At 55.4% G+C, this 20,580-nt stretch overlaps 2 protein-coding genes across 3 annotated transcripts in view; both read right to left on the bottom strand.

Annotated features, from left to right (window-relative positions):
• Window positions 1-8,490, bottom strand: part of CNGB1 (cyclic nucleotide gated channel subunit beta 1) — a 27,007-nt gene extending 18,517 nt beyond the window's left edge. Inside the window, exons 1-13 of the mRNA XM_057376380.1 lie at window positions 8,022-8,490; window positions 7,704-7,761; window positions 7,512-7,569; window positions 7,270-7,396; window positions 6,997-7,039; window positions 6,757-6,823; window positions 6,593-6,674; window positions 6,289-6,322; window positions 5,698-5,833; window positions 5,518-5,593; window positions 4,962-4,992; window positions 1,446-1,608; window positions 2-313 (exon numbers count right to left, since the gene is read on the bottom strand). Coding sequence (XP_057232363.1) covers window positions 2-313; window positions 1,446-1,608; window positions 4,962-4,992; window positions 5,518-5,593; window positions 5,698-5,833; window positions 6,289-6,322; window positions 6,593-6,674; window positions 6,757-6,823; window positions 6,997-7,039; window positions 7,270-7,396; window positions 7,512-7,569; window positions 7,704-7,761; window positions 8,022-8,111 — 1,277 coding nt within the window. The 5' untranslated portion in view covers window positions 8,112-8,490. The remainder of the gene's footprint in view (window position 1; window positions 314-1,445; window positions 1,609-4,961; window positions 4,993-5,517; window positions 5,594-5,697; window positions 5,834-6,288; window positions 6,323-6,592; window positions 6,675-6,756; window positions 6,824-6,996; window positions 7,040-7,269; window positions 7,397-7,511; window positions 7,570-7,703; window positions 7,762-8,021) is intronic.
• Window positions 8,491-13,418: 4,928 nt separating this feature from the next.
• ZNF319 (zinc finger protein 319) lies at window positions 13,419-20,568 on the bottom strand. 2 transcript variants are annotated; one of them, XM_057376324.1, is made up of 2 exons: window positions 20,339-20,568; window positions 13,419-18,894 (listed from the first exon to the last, which is right to left on the bottom strand). In XM_057376324.1, the coding sequence occupies exon 2, from the start codon at window positions 18,523-18,525 to the stop codon at window positions 16,864-16,866; it is 1,662 nt and encodes a 553-aa protein (XP_057232307.1). In that variant the 5' UTR covers window positions 18,526-18,894; window positions 20,339-20,568; the 3' UTR covers window positions 13,419-16,863. The 2 variants fall into 2 exon arrangements, with proteins under 2 accessions (XP_057232307.1, XP_057232308.1); XM_057376325.1 differs by having other exon boundaries at window positions 20,349-20,568.
• Window positions 20,569-20,580: the final 12 nt, after the last annotated feature.

Genomic DNA, 20,580 nt, shown 5'->3' with positions numbered 1-20,580 from the left:
CCTCTCCTCCTCCTCTTTCTTCCGCTCCTCCTCCTTCCTCTCCTCTTCCTGTTTTCTCCTCTCCTCCTCCTCTTTTTTYCTTTCCTCTYCCTCTCTTTTCCTCTCCTCTTCCTCTTTTTTCCTCTCCTCCTCTTTCTTCCTCTCCTCTTCCTCTCTTTTCCTCTCCTCCTCCTCTTTTTTCCTTTCCTCCTCCTCTCTTTTCCTCTCCTCCTCCTCCTCTTTCTTCCTCTCCTCTTCCTCCTCTTTCTTCCTGTCTTCCTCCTTCTCCTCCTCCTTTTCCTCCTCGGTAGCATTTGGGGAACACAACCCTTGTCTGGAAAGGAGAAACTCATCAGGTAAAATCCACAAAGAATGTCTGAGCCTCACAATAGGAGTCCTGCCAGTCCCCCAACTCCTTTTGGCCAACCTCCCTCTCTCTGTGCCCCAGTCACCCTCCAGGCAGGATGGACACCCTTGGGCCACATCACAGCCCATTAGTTTCATTAGTTTCATTAGTTTCATTAGTTTCATTAGTTTCATTAGTTTCATTAATTTCACAGCTCATTAATCTAAGGCTCCAACCAGTGGGGGGAGAATGAGAAAAAGTTTGGGAATGCAAAACCAAAGTACTTGAGCCTTCAGATTCTCCTTGCTGCATGAAGAAGCAGCACGAAGAGGATGTGCTTTGGGGTCATTAGTCGCTGATTTGACCAAACCTCCTCGTTAATAAAATCCAGCCCCCAGGATAGGCCGTGCTCACAGCCCACAGCTTCTCAGGTTTGAGTACTAAGGGGAAAAATATCTGAAAAATATTTTTATAGCATGTCCAGAGTTTTCTGGCTGAGCAGAAGAGAGCTCTGGCGAGCCAGCGTGGCTCAGGACATCACTTGTGCTTAGGGAAGTTGAGCATTTCCCATGTGGGAGGTGGAAAACGCCGTGCTCGCTGGGCTCAGGGAGCATTTTGGGGTGCTCAGAAACCCTTTGTGAGTGTGCATGGACACCTCTCACCCCTCTGCTGCAACACAGCTCACTCCTGGCTCTGAACACACTGCCCAGCCCTCAGGAGACATCTGCAGGATTTTCTATAGGAAGCAAGGGTCAATTATACAGACACAACAACCATTTCTGAGTGTCATTACTGCTGGGAACGAGGTCCAAGGCCTCTTGCCTGGGRGCCAAAATCCACTTASAGGAGCCTAAGCAGAGCTTCCCTGRCCTGTCCTTTGCAGGGCACTGTGAGCATTCTCTGCAACAGCCTGCCCTAACCAAAATCGAGACACCAGGAGACATTTGCTCAAACACCTTTTGGATCCTACTGGGGGATGCCCCGTTTTTGGAARCAGGCACCTCAGCTTGCACTTACAAGGACAGATGAGCACGGACAGGTTCGTCCCCTCCCATGGCCACCACGCTGGCGACTGGAGAACACACAGACCTGCCCATCAGCAGCATCTCCCTTCCCCTACCTGCTTTCCTCTTCCTGAGGCTCCTCCTGGATGGTGGGAAGGGAACAAACATCAGCTTCGTGAGCCCAGGCCCTCATCTCACATGCGGCTTCATGAACGCGGCCATCGTCGATCTCTTGCATGATGAGATGGGTCTGCTCCTGCTCCCCAGGGGCTGTGGGAACTGAAACASCAATGGGGAGRAAAAAAARGAGGTGATGGAGAGGCCAGGGGTGRGGCTGGGCAGGTGCCAGGCTCCCTGTGCTCATGGGGCAGCGCTGAAGGAGCTCTCACCCCGCACAGAGCTGGGCAGCCCCGCTGCCCCTGAGCTGCTGCACAGCTGCCTTGGGCCCCTCAGGAGCAAGAAAATTCACCATTTTGTGCCAAGCRTAGCCAAAACCCTGTGAAGCCCTTGAGCAACTTGGTCTAGTGGCAAATGCCCCTGGAACTGGCTAAGTTTTAAGGTCCTTCCCRACCCAGATCRTTCTGGGATTCTGTAGAAGCCAAAACYCWCTGCACACAGATGACTGCTGCTTTCCCTGCACCCTGAGCCCCCTCCACCGGCAGTGACCTGGCCCATCTCCAGGCCTCCTTTTGTCTCTCCCAGCAATCTGGAGGAGCCCAAAGCCTTTCCCCATTGTGAACCCCCAGTGAGGCACTGTCCCAGCACATCCCAAGGGTCTGTAAGCACAGCTCAGAGCCCGCTCTCTCTCTCACAACACTCCAGCACCATGTCCTGTCCTCTCTAAACACTCCCCCAGGTGTAGGGAACATCCCACACCCTCTGCCACTCCCCAGCAYCACTGGGGCAAAAGCTATGGCTTGTGAAGCAGCTGCAGAGTGAGGGTCTGCCCCACGATGAGCCCTCTCCATCCCCAGGARTTCCCATCCTACCACGTCAGGCTCACACCACAGAAACAGCAGGAGGAAGCACATCCGCTTACTGTAAAACCAGTTTATTTTGAGGTCTGCCTGACAGCAAAACTTACATGACCACAGCAAAGCTAATAGGAAATGTGCAAATTGAACTACAGAAAGGCAGGAAACCCACACACAGTCAGATCTGTGCTGTATTTACCCACCCCACGRTGTCCACAATGCCTTTAGCCCGTTCTTTGTGGATCTCCATTAATGAAAACATGGATCAGCRATCAGGGAGATGCCTTTTAAAATAYACCATGGCTTTTGGATATGWTWTGTGAAAGTGAAGTAAATACTAAAACTGTGTCCTGGTACAAGCAGGATTCATGATRAACACAGGGATGGATCTCAGGGTGGTCTCTTGGCTCACAACTCATTGTTATGATTGCCTGGATGGTCCCAAAGAGATGGAACAGTGGGAGATCTTAACCTGGCCTGTCAATACATCAGGGGCCTTACTCAAAATATGGAAAAAGACTTTTTACCAAGATCTGTAGGGACAGGACAAGGAGCAACAGTTTTAAACGGAAAGAGGGGACATTGATATTGGACATAAGGGAGAAATTGTGCATTGTGGCTGCTCCACCCCTGGAAGTGTTCAAGGCCAGTTTGGATGGGGCTTGGAGCAACCTCATCTTGGGAAAGGTGTCCCTGCCCCCACAGGGGAGTTGGACCAGATAATCTTCAAAGGTCCCTGACAACCCAAACCAGTCTGGGATTCCAAGGTCTGTACCCAAAACCGGGGGTGTAGGGGCTGAGCCCAGTGTGCCTGCACTGGCCATGCCTGCCCCACACACCTCTGGGCTGGAGACAGCCCTGGAATCCAGACATCCCTGCTGCTGCTATTAGTGCTGCATCCCTGGAGCTGTGAGCTTCAGGAGGGAGCAGCTGTAGTTGGGAGCAAGGAGAGTTTGGGGTAAGTTCCCTTAGAAGACGAGCCCGGGCCAAGATTTTTAACCACTAACTCCTACTTATTCACCTAGAGATTAACCTCACCCACCTGATTTGCTGCTGCAAATCAGAGCCCTTTCCATTTGGGAGAAAACTCTCAGTTATGGAAGAAAAGCAATAAGGAGCTGACAAGAGCTTCAAGAGGTTTATAACCTTACACCTCGGAGGCAGAAGTTGACTCAAAGCACCCTGGAAATCTTGGRGTGAATTCTCCAAGATGTTGTGGGGGCACTGAGAGGGTTGGAAGTGCTGGGGGACTGCAGCAAGAGGCTTTGTGCCACTTTGTGCCACTTTCTGCCCCTGAGGTGTCCTGAGCAATGCTTTTCTACCATCCTATACCTTACAGCTCCCATCTCACAGACCTCATCCTGCAAAACCAATAGCTCCAGTTCCCAGAGCAAAGAGGGGGGCAAGTGTGACAGCCCTGGGTCTGGGGACAAGCCAGCATCCCCGTGCCAGTCTCAGGTCACCACTGCCCCAATTGGGAAGGAGCTAGAGACCATTTGCAGGTTCCCTTTTGCTTTTTCTCCCCAGCTGTGCTTTCTCCTCAGGCTGGTCTCATTTGGGTGTGGGAAGGGCTGGTTTGCCACGGTCTTCGTTTTCCGTTTGTTTCAGAGGCGCTAAGCCCCTTTGCCCCCTGAAACAAAAGGAGAAGGAAAACATTAATGAGCGTGCTGGCTGCTTGGTGCCAGGGCAAATTCCTGCCCGACCCAATCTGTCCCTTCCTTGGGCACGTGAAGTGACCTGGAGATGCCTCAAGGTACCAAAGCCAGCTGGGCACCAAGGCTGTGCCCACCAGCACACGCAGCAGCACCCCTGGCTTTGCCTSTCTGCGAGGTCCACGGCAGCACACACATCTCCAGTTTGTACAAACACACGGGGAAATGACTTCCCCGGGGATTTTTCTCTCTGAGGTTCTGCCAAGGGGCTGTTGGCATGGTGGGAGCATCTTCCCTGGGGGTGTGCAGCCTCCGTGTGCCTCAGCAGGTCCCTGCTGCCATCAGGAGCTCCCAGAGCCCCACCAGCCCCTCCTTTAAAGGGACAGAGCTCACACAGGGGTGTGCCCTGCCCACACCATCCACAGAGTCAGCCTGGCTCTGCATCTGCCCAGCATCCCCCAGTGTGGCTGTTGTGGGGAGCCCAGCCCCCCTGTGTGCTTGATCCCCTCCACAGCGAGCTGCAGTGTGAATCCTGTGAGCTCTCCCACAACCATGCAAACTCACACCTAAAACACTTCATCCCAGAGTTTTGTTTTCCTGGGGTTCCTCCCTACACACCTCACACCAGGCCAGGCAAACGCCAAAGGAGGGCAAGAAAGCAGCAGATTTGAACTCCCTTGTAACTCTTTGATCAAACCCCTCCTGCAGAACCCCCTCCAGCACAGAACTTGAAATCAGCTCTGACCTCAAAACCTGAGCATGTGGGATGCTGCACTGGAGATTCCCTCAGCCTGAGTTTTACCAAGCCCGTGCCACAACTCTGCAATAGCTCCCTCTTTTCAAGTGTCAACAACATCTCATGGCTTCCCTGGTRGATTCCAGGGGCTCCCAAGCTGGCACACAGGGCAGACCAAGGGATAGAAGATGCCAGTGACCCCTCTTCCCAGCAACTTTTCTGACAAGCTTGGCAAGCAAACCGTCATGAAGGGATGGAGCCATCACTTACGTTGTTCCACAGGACTGGAGGTGGCCACTCCCTGCCAAGAGGAAAAGGGAACCATGAGACATTGCCCATTTTCAATAACCCTAAATTTCCACCCTCAATGCCCCATTTTCAGTAAAGAYAGCCCTTTCACCCTAAACACCCCATTCTCGTGGCAAATTGGATGGCTTGGCCATGGGCACAGGCATCTCCACACACGATGGCACAGGGCAGGGGCACATCAGCGAGCTTGGCTGGTGGCCAGGGAAGGAAAGCAGAGCTTTGTAAAGCTGCTGCTGCTGCAGCTTCTCCTCAGAGATGGGACCTGGGTGAGAGGCCAGAGCTGCACAGAAGGGCAAGGAGAAAGTAAAGAAAGCACACACGATGGGATCTCATGCTGCTTAGAAGGCAAATACTGGTTTTCATCGGCTGAGCAGGTCACGGGTGTTTGTTCTCTTGAAGGAATTTGGTGACAGCCCAGAGCACAGCAGCTCCCAGCCCTGATCCAGCAGCAGCTGCATGGCAGGGGATGTCCTGCTTACAGGCACATGGTGTTCCCGTGCTCTTCCCCAGTCCATACCTGTGTGTCCTGCTTGTCCCTCGTCACCGGCTGTGGCATCACCTTCTCCAGCCCCTGGACAAACCAGCTGAACATCCTGGCAACGAGAATCCACTGTCAGAGCTGTCAGACAGAGCCTTTGCCCCCACCCAGCCGTCCCTCTGGCCACCAGACCCTGGCAGAAGGTGCCACTGTGGTTACCTGGTGCCATCCACGGCCACAGAGCGAGGGGTGAGGGTGGTCACCGGCTCTGGCTGCCCCTCGGCTGCTGCTGGGGTGCTCTTTGGGGCTGAAGTGCTGGATTTTGGCTTTGCCTGGGCTTTAGTCTCTTTTGTGCCTGCTCAGGTTTATTCAAAAGAAGGAGGAGGATAGACAACAGCAGTCATAAATGGTTGGGAAGCAGGGCAGGCCAGGAAGGGTCACCCCTGGCAGAGGGACAGGCCTCGGGGGGTTCCTTGGCAGCCTCCCCCACTGGGGACCCAGCCCGGGACGAGGTCTTGGGCAATTTGGGGACAGGAGTGGTGTGGGGGTGGTGCCGTGATGGCAGGGTGTGTGTCTGTGTGTCCCCACCCATCCTGGCACAGTGGGAATCCCGGGCACAATGGGAATCCTGGGCATGGGGACGAGGGGCAGTACCAGTCCTGGAGCCCGTCCCCAGCCCCTGTCCCCATCCCCGGAGCCTGTCCCAGCCCCTGTCCCCCAGGCCCGGAGCCTGTCCCCAGCCCCTGTCCCCAGTCCCTGTCCCCAGTCAGGCTCTCAGAGGGACCCGGGACAGGGGATGGCATCGCTCACCTTCCGCCGTGCCTTCGCTCTTCTTGGGCTCTGTCTGCAGGGGGACACAGGGACACACAGGGACAACACACACTGTGGCCTCAGGCCACCCCAGCTGACCCACATGCTCAGCCCCACACACCCCCCGGTGCTTTCGGAGACCCAGACAGCACCGAGAGGTCTCTTCTTGCTCTGCWGAGTTCCCTTGGGGTTCTCCTCCCCCAGGTCCCCTCTGGGATGTGCAGGAGGATGAAGGCAGGGAGCCCACCCAATTCTCATCTCTCCCCGGCAGGCCCTCGCTCTTCCCGAGCTGGGCAGTGCTCACCTCCGGYTTTTTCATCCCCTCTGGCTGCGGCACGATCCTCTCGAAGCCCTGTGACAGCCAGCTGAGCACCCGCTTTCCTGCCCTGCGGGGAGAGCGCCGCGCTCGGGGAGCTCATCCTCACCCTCTCCCTCCCCATCCCCGCCCCAGCCCCGCCGGGCACCCACCACTCCTCCGGGCTGGGATCCTCCTCGACCTCGRAGCCTTCCTCCTCGGGATCGAAGGGGGTTATCTCTGCAAGGAGAGCGCTGCTGTGGGCACGGGGAATCGGCGCTGCTGGGAGCTTCAGGTGCCCCCGTCAGCCAGCGAAAAGGGTGCCGGCATCACCAGCCAGGGATGTGGGATGTGGGATGTGGGATGTGGGAGTCCCAGGGTGCTGCAAGTTATGAATTCCCAGCTCTCCTTACCCAGAGCATCTTCGTCCTCATCCCCAAGGATCTGGACCTCTGTCTGAAAAGCCAAACAGATTGTCTGAAAACCTGACAGCCAAGAGGGGAATCATCCCGCTGAGCAGGGAGGGAAAGCGGCCCTTTCCGCAGGGGTGGGTGAAGGCAGAAACCCATGCAGGGCAGGTTTAGTGCTCCCAGACAGCACTGGGAGAGGGATAAAAAGGGAAAAAAAAAGGTAAAAAGAGGTGGAAGCTCAAATACACCAAACCATTGCCCAAATCTGTCTTTTACCTGGTCCGCAATGTCGATGCTCGTCTCGAAGCTCTTTCCAAGTGCCTGCAGCCCTGGGGCTGGGGCTGGCTGGGGAATCACCTTCTCCAGCCCATTGGAGAGCCAGGAGAGCACACTGCTCCCCACACTGCCAGGGAAGAGTGTGAGTCAGGCTGGGGATGCCATCCAAGGCATCCAGCCCCCAACAAAAAGCAAAATCCCAAACAAATAGGGCTGCACACTGAAGTGTGCAAGAGCCGTACCTCTCAAACACAGAACCTGTGTCCTCAGGGACCACAAAGGTCACTTTCTTCTCGGTTTCTTCAGTGGCAGCAGTGAAAAAAAAATAAAAATACAAGCTCCTATGAGCACTCTGGCAGCCCCCAGGATGCCAGGCAGGAGTGGCACAGGGTAAAGGAACACTGATGTGCAGCCTGAGCCAGTGTGGAGCTTACCCTCAGTGCGTGCCCGGTCAGCAGCATCCGTGGGGCCACCGGCCTTTCCTGTTGGTGCCTTCAGGGCAAAGGCAGAAGGTGTCAGAGAGCCAGGCATGGGGAGCACTGTCCCTGTTCAAAGGTGCCTGCAAACCCCGGGGACTCCCCGTCCTTCCTGCTGCTTCCCAGCAGCTCAGAGCAGGGATGTATCCTGGCCCCAAACCCTCCTGGGCATGCTGTGGAGCACTGCTGGGTGCTTCAGCGCTGGGCATGGGTGCAGAGGCACCAGGCAACTCTCATCACTCTCATGGTGACCCCATTACCCCCCAAAGTGCTCACCTTAACTGGCTCTGGCTCCTGCACAGGGCTCTGCTCTGTCACATGGGGTGCGGGGGGCTGGGGCACCACCCGGTCGATCCAGCCCATCATCCGGCTGGCTGCGGGCACTGCCGAGGGCTCTCCAGCTGGCAAGAGGCCAGCAGCCGGGGGGCACACTCCCCAGGGAACACCAGCTGCTCACGCTGTCTCCAGAGCAGCCCAAAAGTGTCCTYGGTGTCCTGCTGTTTCCACTGTGTCCTGCTTGGGAAACACGGCACTGCAGCACAGCCTGAGCAAAGCCAGCCCAACTGCTCACCCCTCACCGCTACTGTGGGCAAACTACACACTCTGTTGGAAGCTCACAGTTAAACTTGCTTTTCCTAAAGGTAGCTCCTCATTTATTATTTTCACAACTRTCCTGACTGGGAAGCTATTGCAGATAGGTCACAGAAGCTGTGATGGTCTGCTCAGGGTCCTCTGCTCTCCCCATCGTTTTTCATTGAACAGTCATTTGAACAGAGTATTTTTAGGAGGAAGTTCATGTCTGAACACACATAACTGCTCTTTCTGCCCCTACAAAACAATTCTGCTCCCTCACCTTTCAGCCACACCCCAGGGACATGGGGCTGCTGGGGCAGGACTCTGGCAAGGAAAGAAAAGGCAGCCAGCACAGGCTGCTGTGGTGTTGATAGGATGGGTGAATGTTGCAGAGCAGGGATTCAGCTGCCCACACTCTGGTTGCTCAGTCATTTTGGATCCCTTCTTGAAGGAACCCCAGGCTGGGATACAGCACCAGCGAGCCAAGTGATGCACATTCACAGGCTTAGGTACCTGACAAGGGCTGGGGGCCCTCTGCCCAAAATGCCCCTCTAAAGATACCCCACTCTGCTCAATGAGGGGCTCAGGAGCACCAGGTGATACCAGCAAAGGGCAAAGATCCTTGAGCTCCTTCCAGGCCAGCCAGAGACTGCAGAGGGGTTTCAATCCCGGTTACGCACATGATCCCAGCCCCACACGCAGCAGGTGGAGRCTGGAAGCTGCTCAGCACTGGGTTCTTTGCATTAACCCCTCGTGCWGCTGTCAGGCATGCAGGACATCTCCATTCCCTTGAGATGGCTCACTGGGGGCTCTCCAGAGCCTGGCTCCTTAAACCTAAACAGGCCAGAGCTTCTAGGAGGGGGTATGTGTGTCCTCARCCCTTTGTTTGCTGCACCTTGGCAAGCCCAGGAGCCAGGTTTGGGTGCAGCTGAAGCATCACTCCACACAGCACACTCCAGTCTCCTGGAGACTCCCACACCCCACAGCTGGACAGAAGGGCTGTAAAACACCTTCTGAGAGGCCTGACCAGAAACCAATTAAATTACCTTTTATCTCTAACTGGGTGTAAGGGATTAAGGAGCTGTGAATGCCCTGGGAACAGCAAGGCAAAGCTAGCAGAGGCATTTCCACCCATGCTTTGGCACTTTCACAGGTCCCAAAGAAGCCCACAGCTGAGCCCAAAAAATCCCAAAGAAAGCCCCCTGAGGCTGCAGCGAGCCCCCCTTGTCAGTCAAGGGCTTCTCCTCCCTCGACATGAGCATGTGCAGCTGTAAAAGCCCGGAGCACACGCCTGTCCTTGGTCTGGGAAGGAAAGCAGAGAGCAAAAGGCATCCCTTTGCCAAATCTGAACAACAAACAGGCAGAAACATTTGTGGGTCTCCACAAAACTAGCTTCTGGAAGGAACAGGAAWAAGTAGCCAGGATTTGCTTGCAATGGCATGAAAGAACTGGCAGTCTCATGTATTGCAGGCACCCAGCGGTGCCACCACCTGTTGTGGCATTCCTTCTGCCAGCCAGCAAGGGCCTTAGTCTCTAAGAGCAAGAAGAGGGGCACAGACCCACGGCCCCATTTGGAGCAGGGAGCACCGTGGCCTTTCCTTCCCCCCAGCACTGATCAAACCCTCTACAGTTCCCACCCTTGCAGCATCACTCCCCGTGGACTCGCTCGCTCCCCAGCACAGCTCATCCTCCAGCTCTGTGTCGGAGCCCAAACCCCCTTGGGAAGCGCAGAGGTGGCCCTGCAAAGATCCCAGCCGCGTCCCTCGCCTCCATCGCTGCCACTTACCCCCACAGGCTCACCACTGCCTCCCTGGAAAGCCACCCCTGGCATGTGTAGGCTCCCTTGGCYGCTGCAGTTCGCCACTGACCCCCCCAAACCCGCTCAATCCGCTCAGGGCTCTGCGAGGATTAGCTCTGCGCTGCCTGCAAATGGGATTAGTGRCACCCAGCTGTCCCGAGTGCCCGGGCTCCCAGCAGCCAGCCTGCTTCTGCTGCGGGGTGCTGCAAAAAAAACCCCAAAATCAAGCAGGTTTGAGCACCCTCGAAATCCCTGGAGGCAGAAAAGCTGCCCCAGGCACTCACCAGCAGCGCTGTGGCGAAGGCAGAGGTCTCACCCATGTGCCGGTGTGTGCAGGGACATGCACAGGAACAGCAGTGGAGCTGCTGAAGCCCCGTGGGGTGACGCAAGGTGATGTGTCCAGGGTGGTGTGCCAAGGGTGCTCCACCCACAGCCCTGCCCCAGCTCCAGAGGACCAGAGCAAATCTGTGCTGGGTTGAGCTAAGCCTCCCCTTGCTGAGCCTGCCAATTGCTGCTTGATCCGTTTACCTCCAGCCCTGCACGACTGCCAGCCTTTCCCACTGCCCCTAATCTCGGCCCCAGTGACACCCTGGAACCCAGGTACCAGCATGGCTTCTCTGCTCCATGTCCAGCGTGATTCTGCATGTCCAGAGCTCCCCGGAGCAGCGCTGGAGCTCCCTGACCCAGCTCCTCCTTCCCTGACCCCATGGGTGTCTCCATCCTGGTGGGCAACAAGCAGCCACCTGTGTGACAGGCTCCTCTCTTGCTATCACAGAATGGGGTGATGCAAAACAAACCCTGTGGAAAAGTTTGAAGAGTTGAGTGTGGGGCTGGGATCTCAGAGCACAACATGCATCAGCTTCTGCCCCTTGAACAGCTGCTCCTTTGTGGCAGGAAGAGACTCCKGCCTGCTCCTGCCCTGAAGCTCTCCGGGAGGAGCTGTGCCCTGGGGAGGCTGACTTTAGCAAGGGGCAAAACCACACTGCAGATTCTGCTTTTGTTTGYTTTCAGCCCCTGGAAGCCTGCTCAAACTGTGCATCTTCTGGTTACCAGGAAGATGAGCCATCTTTCTACTTCAAAAAAAGTTCAGGGAAAAGAAAGAAAACATGAAAAAAAMCCCCAAAAAACAGAGCTAGACAGCACAAAGACAGATGAGGAAGCAGTGCCTGGCACATGGCTTCCACTCCAGAAATCTTACAAGCCCACAGGAAGGTATAAATAACTATAAATTTATTAGTAAAGCAAAACCATTTGACACTCACACAGAAGAGCGGGATGTGTTATTACAATATATATACACACATACATGGAGTATCATCTTAGAAACACACGGAGAGCAGTGTTAAAGGCACTGCAAGCCACACAAACCTCAGCAACCTTGGCTGCAGCTTCTGACAGCCCTGGGAACTCTACCGGAGTCATGAGCACAGGTTGGGAGGAGCCCAAGAACCTCACTGACCATGAAGTCCCTCAGACCCACGGCTTGGAGGCACTCGAGAGACAAACCCACAGTCCAACTCGCACCTGTGGTTCTGCTCTCCCCACTGAGCATCCCAGGCACGCTGTGACAGCAGCATCTTCACATCCAGGAGGTGTCAGAGGCAGCTGCCAGGAGATGCTGCGGAGGAAGCCGGGCAGCTGGGGAGGAGCTGGGTGCTCACCAGGCCTGGGGGGAGCTGCCAGCCCCAAACATCAYTGGCCTGTTCTTACTGAAACTCAGCAACCTTCCTACAGGTGAACTCACCACCAGTGGAGAAAGAGTCAAACTGATGTGTAACAAGAGGGCTTTGCCTATTTTTAATGGCCAGACTTCAGYTGCAGCCTGAACATCATGGTAAATACCCAAAGGAAGCGCAGATATTCTCCTCCCTCCTCTCCTCCCTGCAAAAGCAGGCTTGAGAGCCCAGAGATGGTCCCAAAACTCTGCCAGAAAATGCTTTCCTCTTTGTCCCCCAGCCCAGCATGTGGGCCCCGAGACCAGAGTGTGCACATCTTCTCACCCAGACTGCAGGGATGGCATCTGCTCATCAGAGAGCTGGCAGGGCACCGGGGCACAGCCGTGGTCCCAGGGGTGTCCATGGCACAGCTAACTCAGCTCAGCTGCTGCTTGAGGCACAGCTGCTCCACAGGCACTCCCAGGGGAGCTAACTGCACACTCCAAGCCCACCCCAGTGCTGTGACATCTCCCCAGGAATGTCAGACAGTCCTTCATTGACTTCATCCCCAGCCTTGAAGATGTGACAAAGGAACACACCATGGAAATGGGCTGYTCCCACCCCAATCCCCATTTCCTCCAGCTCTGTTCTGGCTCTTGTTCCTGGCCTGGACTTGCTTGCCAGATCATGGACAGGATCTGGCTGAACCAAGCTGCCAGGTCACAGGCATTCTCATGTCCAGCAAGATGGATGGCCTCCTGAGGGGAAGGACCAGAAGCATCCACTGAATTCCAGCAAGATTCAGGTCCTAAATACCTGATTTACCATCAGTGGTTTGGTATCACCTGCATCCAGCCTCAGCCTGGGAAAGGAATTTGGGGTTGGGAGAGGACTGGAGGGGGTGGGAATGAAGGAAGAGACTTCACAATCAGTATGGGAAAAGGGATGAAAAAAAAACCCCACTGTTTACAAATAAAGAATTGGACAAAGAGAAAAGAAGCTGAGAACGTCTTTTAAAAGCGTAAGGTGTGGAAGGGAAGGGGCTGAGACAGCTAAAGGCATCCTGTAGGTAGGGTGAGGGGAAGTGAAGATCAGTAAAAAGCCCAGGTCACAGACTACCTTTTCCTGGACCAAGGAAGCCAGAGGAACAGCAGCTGTAGAAAGCAGGATTTATGTCCTGGAGAACATCCACACAACCACTGCCCTATCTAACCCTCCCTGCCGCCTCCCCACAGCACCCTAAGCTCASACTGACAGCCAAAGAGAAAACAGGGGCTACCCAGTCCTACATAGCATCCTCAGGTGRTCTGGCAACCAGGTCTTGAAGTGGCATGAGCACTTGCCACGGGGCTGATGGAACACCAGCTCCAGCACAGCAACTCTCTTAGGTGCTGCAGGGCAGTGAGGGATGCCAGAGGCTGAGCAGAGGCAGGAGCCTGCAAGTCGCTTGAAATAAACCCCAGAAGTGAAGTGCAACAGGTACAGAGTAGAAACATGGTTTACTCCCCAGAGGGCTTTGGCCCCAACTGCTCTTTGGTTTGGAAAGGGAACACCAGCAGAGAGCCCTGCAGTGTRATGCCCCAGGGACACAGCCCCAGGCCAGCCCCTGCCCACGCAGCACTGCTCCTGACACTCATGTGCCTCCTGCTGCTTCCACCACCTCACTGGACCAAACACGACCTAAAGGCACAGCAACGGAGATGGACCTGCTTCCCCTACCCCTGCAGGCAACACTGCTGCTTCCAAATAGAAAATGCTCYTATAAAAATATACCCAAAGCTCTCAGTGGCCACTCAAGTGCCCATCCTGCACAGATCCTCCACCTGCAAGCTCAAGTTGCATATTCTCCATGGGCTTTTGCTGGATTTGGGCTGCTGCAGGGCAGCAAACAAAACAAAAGAGTGAGTCACCATGGACTCACAGCCAGTCCTAACAATGAGGCTCTAATCCTGCACCAAGATGTTTTTGAACCTGGAGGCACCTATTCTCAGGCACCAGATGATGACCTGGACCTGGGCTCATCTCTGCCAAGCTTTCCCCTGCACCCCCTTCTCTCCCTGACACCGGGCCCCATGCACACAGCCCTGATGAGTCTCATCAGGATGTTGCCACATCCTAAGCAGAGCCACAGCTCCTCACAGGGCTTTCCCAGCTGCTCAGCACAAGAGAAACATCCCCCAACAGTCCCCAGGTCCAGATATACCAAGGGGACAGGATGTGGCACCTGCACAGTGTAGAGCTGTGTCTGGGACTCACCACCATCCTCCTCTGCTCCAGRTGCCAGCCAGTCACCCAGGCAGCCCCCTCGGGCTCCTGGGGAGGGAAGGRAGCAGGGCACAAACAGGTCATGATTTCTCTAAACCCTCCTCTAGCCAGCAGCTGCCCCAGAAAGAAGCAGCAGAGGCACAAAAGCCAATGGAGGCTGCAGCCACCTCCATCTCCCACCCTCCTCCTCCTACCAAAGATGAGCCTCTCTGCAAGCTCTGAGCCCTGGGCACTGATCCTGGCTGCCAGTGCTGTGCTCAAGGGCTCAGGGCAGCCACTGGACCTGTGGCAGCTGTGCTGGGTAAGAGCAGAGTGTACCATGGTCCAAGACAGGAACACAGCCAGGGTTCAGGTAGGTGCCACAGTCCTCATCTGGTCCCACACTTGCAGCCTCCATCACCACCAAACCCTTCTGTRAAGACAGGATTAGCCTTCCTTGGTTTGGACTCTCTTTTACTCCTACAGAAAAGCATACACTGAACTTACTACATATTAAATAGCAAAAACCAGCTATCTAGAACTAAAGAGCKCTTTAAAAATCCAAGTTACCACATCTCTTTTTTTTTTAAAGATCCAGTATGACATCAAGTTAAACTATACAGTTTTTTAATGAATTTTAACAAACTGCTTTAAAAAAGAAAAGGTAAAACAAAAAAAAAAAAAAAGAGGAAAAAGAAACACAGATGGAACTCTTGGTAGGAAGTTCTACATCTTTGAGGCAGCACAAAGTAAGACAACCATCACGGGTCCCTCTTCCTTGGGCAGCAGAGAGTACAGTCTGTTTTGATCTCCTTAAAGTTGCAAATGACTCAGCCCCAGGGTCTAACCTGTCACTGCACTGTCCCAGCCCCTGAAAATGCACCYTGTTCCCTCTCACTGTGCCAGAAATGGAAAACTAAAGCCTTTCTCCATCTTTCAGACAAGTATCCCTCAACAGAGATGCAGGCCCAGTCCAACCCTCTGCAAAGTTAATCTGTCAACACTTGCCACAGACAAGAGTTATTAACCTTGTACTAATCACTTGTGCAGCACATGGGCAACTAACTGGCCGCTGTTCACAACTGGCAGCTCACTACAACCCCAGAAGAGCACCAGCCAACACCACAGAAGAGCTGAGGCTGGCAGGGACCTCTGAAGATCATCAGCTCCAACTCCTGGCTTGCACAGGGTCAGTTACAGCAGGTTGTCCAGGACCACATCCAGTCAGGGACTGAACATCTCCACAGATGGATACTTAACATCTTAATATCTCCAAAGATAAAGAGGGGAATGCTGGGGGACAACCTAGTAAGCACATCTTCAACCTTCAAGGCATCTAACTGATATGTAATGGATCTCTTGGACATGAGAAGCCAGCAAATTCCTGCAGAGGAAAACACCTGAGGCTGCATCAACCTTGCTAGGGGAGATTTATTTTTAAGTGATGTTTACAAGAAGTGTGCAAAACCTGAAAAATACAGACGAGGTAAAGAAAGGGGAAAGGGGTAAAACAGGACTCCCGCAAGAAGGGAAAAAATAGACCTCTCCTTTAGCCACTGCTAACCTTGCCCTTCCCATGGAGCTGAGCCTGCAGTCYGAAAGGATTCTCCTGGCTTGCTCTGGTTCCTCCAGCAAATCAGACACCAAGCCCCTGGCACATGCTGTGGGTTACTGCTGGCCATGGCAACACCTCTGCAGTTGTAGGTTATTGTAGTGTTTAWCTCACCCATTAGTGTTGGAGCTGTGGCAGCTCTTTGCCTGACCCTGCTGGAGGTGCCACTAACAGCCYATGGGGAACAAAAGGGGCTGGGGGCAAGTCTCAGCAGGAGGGGCTGGGTCCCTTGGGAAGCAGCTCTTAAATGCCAAGCTCTTGGTTGGGAGCAGGGTATGAATGCTGTCACAGAATTATGKAATTGTTAGGGTTGGAAGGACCTTTAGAGATCATCTAGTCCAACCCTCCTGCTAAGTTAGGGTCACCTAAAGCAGGTTACACAGAAATACGTCCAGGTGGGTTTTGAATGTCTCCAGAATGGAGAATCCATGGCCTCCTCCTGGGCAGACTGTGCCAGTGCTCCTTGCCATGCTTTCTGGTAGCAGCACTGTGCTGCCTACAGTTCCCTGTGCAGCTGGCAGAGACAGGGGCAGGCAGGCTCACTCAGAACCCCTGCAGAGTGTGACAGCCAGCGACTGCAAAAGCAGCAATGCCAAAGTGCTTTTTGGAGCTGTGCAGCCCCATGGCTTTTCCCTTTCAACACTCTAGAAGGAGGGAGAGCAGGGGAGGTTGGGGTGGTCAATCAACACTAGCAATCTGAAATGATGCCCTCAACTGAGCTTGGACCAAGTTGGGAGACCCCAGCAGCAGAAACCTGCTACCACCACGCTGAGCAGCACACCCTGGGACAAGGGAGAGCTGGCTCTGCCTTGCTCCTAAGCCCTCTCCAGGAGGAGTCACCCAGCCCTCTCCACCRACCCTGCCAGGCAGGACAGGGGAAAAAGGCTGCACACAAAGAGCTGGTGCTTGCAACAGGCAGCTGAGCTCCCAGGACTGGAACTGCAGGTACAGCATGAACTACAGTCCAGGGAACACCAGGCATATACAGGCATCATTTCCTCTCTCCATCCCCTTCCTTTCCTTTCCACCCCTTTGAGATGTTCATGCTGTCTGCTGCTACTTCGATACAGGTGGCACATCAACCACTGGGGCCACAGGAAMGTTTACCTGCCCACACACCATACCTCCCCTTTCCCCCACATTCCCTGGAGGTTGCCAACACCCGAGGAGAGGGAAGGGGAGGCCGAGGCTCGGGAGYGTCCCATGCAAGCTGAAAGCCGCCGCGGGACGGGAGGCTCATGGCAAGCAGGCAGCCACCTGGTAGGCACCCTCGGCCGTGTGCTGGACGCTGTGCTCCTGCAGCAGCCCCAAGTCCAGGAACCGCTCCCCGCACCACATGCACTTGTACTGCTGCTCGCGGGCGTGCACGCTGTGGTGCTTGTTGAGGTGCTCGCGCTGCTTGAAGGCCTTCTCRCAGGAGGAGCACTTGTAGGGCTTCTCGCCCGTGTGCACGCGCCGGTGGCGCTGCAGGTCCGAGGCGTACTTGAACCGCTTTTCACAGTCGGGGCACTTGAGGGGCTTCTCGCGGGCCGGGTCGCAGCGGTGCTGCACGAACTCCGAGGAGGAGAAGAAACGTCTCTCGCAGAGCGTGCACTTGAGCGGCTTCTCGGCGCAGTGGGCCAGCTGGTGCTTCTGCAGAGCCGAGGCCCGCTTGTAGGACTTGTTACACACCGCGCACTTGAAGGGCCGCTCCGCGTTCTGCACGCACTTGTGCCGCAGCAGTTCCGAGGACTGGTTGAAGCCTTTCTGGCACACGTTGCACTTGAAGAGGTTCTCTATGCCGTGCACGTGCTGGTGGTACACCAAGTGCGAGGGCTGCACAAAACCCTTCTCGCACAGGTTGCACTTGAAGCGCTCCTCRGCCTTGTGCGTGCGGCGGTGGCGCATGAGCGCGTACTGCTGCTTGAAGCTCATCTGGCACAGGTCGCACTTGAAGGGCCGCTCCTCGCTGTGCGTGCGCTCGTGCTGCCGCAGGTCCGAGGGGCGCTTGAAGGCCTTCTGGCAYTCCCCGCAGCGGAAGGGCCGCTCCCCGCTGGGCGTGCAGGGGTGCTGCAGCAGCTCCGAGGACTCCTTGAAGTGCAGCTCGCAGACGTTGCACTTGAAGAGGTGCTCCCCCGAGTGTGCGTACATGTGGCGCACCAGGTGCGAGCGGTGCTTGAAGGTCTTCTCGCACACCGTGCACTTGTAGGGCCGCTCCGAGCTGTGCGTCCGTTTGTGGTGCACCAGGTGGGAGGACTGGCTGAAGCTCTTGTCGCACAGCGTGCACTTGTACGGCTTCTCACCCGTGTGGATGCGCTCGTGCCGGGACAGCTCYGAGAGGTGCTTGAAGGTTTTCTGACAGATGGAGCAGCTGTAGGGCTTCTCCGAGGGGTCGAGAGGCTGTGGATGCTCTACCTCRGGAGGTTTGTAGGTCTTCTCACAGATGGAGCACTTCATGGCGTTGCCATTGTGGACGTTGTGGTGCTGCGCCAGCGAGGTCAGGAGGGAGAAACCCATCTTGCAGACTCCGCACACAAAAGGCTTTTGCTCCACCTGGATACACTGATGCTCGAGGAGGTCGGTGGCCTGGTGGAAGATCTTCAGGCACTGGGTACACTGGAAAGAGCGGTCATGGCCTGGCAAGCACTGGTGCTCGTGGGGATTGGAGAGGTGAGCGAGGTCATGGCCACACACACCGCATTTGTGGGATGGCTCTCCAGCCTGGATGGGGGCGTGCTGGTGGTGCTGCAGTCCGGGGTCTGGCTGGAGCAGGATGCCGTAGACAGCACAGCCCAAGGGGTTGTCAGCAGTGCTGGGAGGGATGGAGTGATCTGGGAGGGCGGCTGCCCCAGAGTGGTGCTGCTGCGGTGGTGGCGGCTGCTGTGCTTGCTGCTGTTGCTGCTGCCAGCTTTCTGACATGCTTGGGAAAAAAAAATGGGAATTTAGCAGTGATAGCTTCAGCTTCCCGGTTGAAAGGGTTCAAGTAAAAGCAAAACCGAAAGATTCTGAGATCCTGATTCCCAAAAACTGATCCCCTGAATYTGAGCCCAGAAATCCAGCCCACAGCCAGGATCTTGGGAAGTAAAGAGGCGACTGAGACACCGGAGCCTCCTCCTTAGATCAGCACAAGTTCTTTATGGACTGATTTGGTCTGGTTTTCCTTCTTTTGGACAAAAGAACAGCAGGCAGAGGCAAGTGCCTTGAAGACAAGAGGAGGCTCTTCTCTTTGCTGGCTGTGATGTGCTCACACTCGGGAAGGGCGCAGGAAGCAGCYCAGGGAGCAGCTCTCTGTAGGAAAGAAGACAGGTCATGTCAGGTCAAAGAAGAAACACAGGCAATTCTCTATCAACCTCTCCCCATGGCTCTCTTTGAAAATTCTCCAGCATCCCAGCAAAGCTACGAGGAAGCCAGTGTAGGGGAGCTAACCAGAACCAGAGCCCCAGCTGCTGCTGTRCAAAGGGACAGTTCTCAGCCTGTAAAGGGCTGGGCTCTGCCCAGACACAGCCAAGCACACTTTTGGGTGTTGTGCTCTCATGAGGCAGCACAGCTGCCCAGGGCCCGCTCAGYTGAGCCCTGAGTGGGTCACTGGATCTGCAGCACCACTGGGTTCTGAGAAATGGGTCTCTCCACACAGGCCGTGCACCGAACACCATGCCATCAAAAAGCTACTGGGTTAGATTTTACAGGTGTCAATGCAGGTCCTAACATGACAGCACCCCAGCTGAAACAGCTCTGTGAAGCAGTTCTGCTCCTCCTGCAGCCTGGATATCAAGCCCGTTATTCAAGGCATACATGCAAAGCATTTCCTCCTCTGTGGACAGTGCTCGTAGACTGGAAGAGCCAGAGARCTCAGGAGAAAGTTTGCCCTCAATGTTATCTTATCCACAGACAGAACACAGAACCCACAGGAATCACTCTGTGAAGATAAAAGACAAGTTAAAGCAATGGCTTGCCTGAACCTCCTACCAAACCATGGAATAAAAGTACACTGAAGCCAAACAACCTATGCCAGAGCTGCTGCCTGGTCTTGCTACAATGCATCACAAGGACTGTGCTCACTGACCAGGTCCAATCTTTCTAGAAATGTCCAGTAAAACCTGGCATCAACTTAGACAAGAATAAAACCCACCAGCAAGAAGCAGACAGAAGCAGTGCCAACACACCTCAACAGAGAAAAAAGATGCAAGCCCCAGTGAGCTGCAGCCACCAACACTCCTGGGCCCCGAGCCCCCAGCCCCACAAGAGCACTCCCATGTCTGTGTCAAACCACCTGCCCTCAGGGTAAGGAAATCCTTGGTCTTGCAGGAGAATGCCTGTGATGTCTAAAACTAAGCAATAAAGAGCACCGGAGAATCCCACTTTCCAGCATCCCTACCTCCACTGGCACTCAGCTGAGACTGGATTGTGCCCCACAGCTCCGGCAGTGCCGAGCCCACCTCTGCCTTTGTGCATTATTTTGTCCTCCAGCACAGTTGAGAGCACTAAAGCCCCCAAAGGCCCCACCGGTCCGCAGGATGCCCTCTTTCTCCTGCAGAGCTCACCTTGACGAAGCGAGGGCTCGCAGTGACGGTACCTGCACCCGAGCTCGGCGGGACACCAAACTTGAGCCCAGCCCAGGAGCCTCCTTCCCCCTCGAACACCGCGAACCGTGGCAGGATGAACCCACCGGCGGCGCATCCCGGCCTAACAGGGAGGGAAAACGGAGCATCCCGCAGGGAAGAGCGATACCAACCTTGGCTTACCGAGGGCTCTGCGCGGGGACCCGCGTCGGCGCCAGCTCCAGCCTAACTCATCCCTCCGTGGGAGGTGGGAAGCGACAACCATTTAGGGAGCGCGGTCGGGAGCGCAGAGGTACTTTCAAACTGGCGAGGCGGCCTGCTCGGCATGGCCCGGCCCGCTCCCGCCGGGCCCGGGCCGCCTCAGGGCCGCGGGGTGCGGGGGCGGCCGGGGAGCTCGCAGGCCACCAGCAGCCGC

Source organism: Malurus melanocephalus, unplaced genomic scaffold (assembly GCF_030028575.1).
Source record: "Malurus melanocephalus ecotype Western Australia unplaced genomic scaffold, MMel_1.1 scaffold_278, whole genome shotgun sequence".
NCBI classification, from domain to species: domain Eukaryota; kingdom Metazoa; phylum Chordata; class Aves; order Passeriformes; family Maluridae; genus Malurus; species Malurus melanocephalus.
The sequence above is the reverse complement of the archived record's forward strand: the minus strand, read 5'-3'. Positions and strand labels throughout refer to the sequence as shown.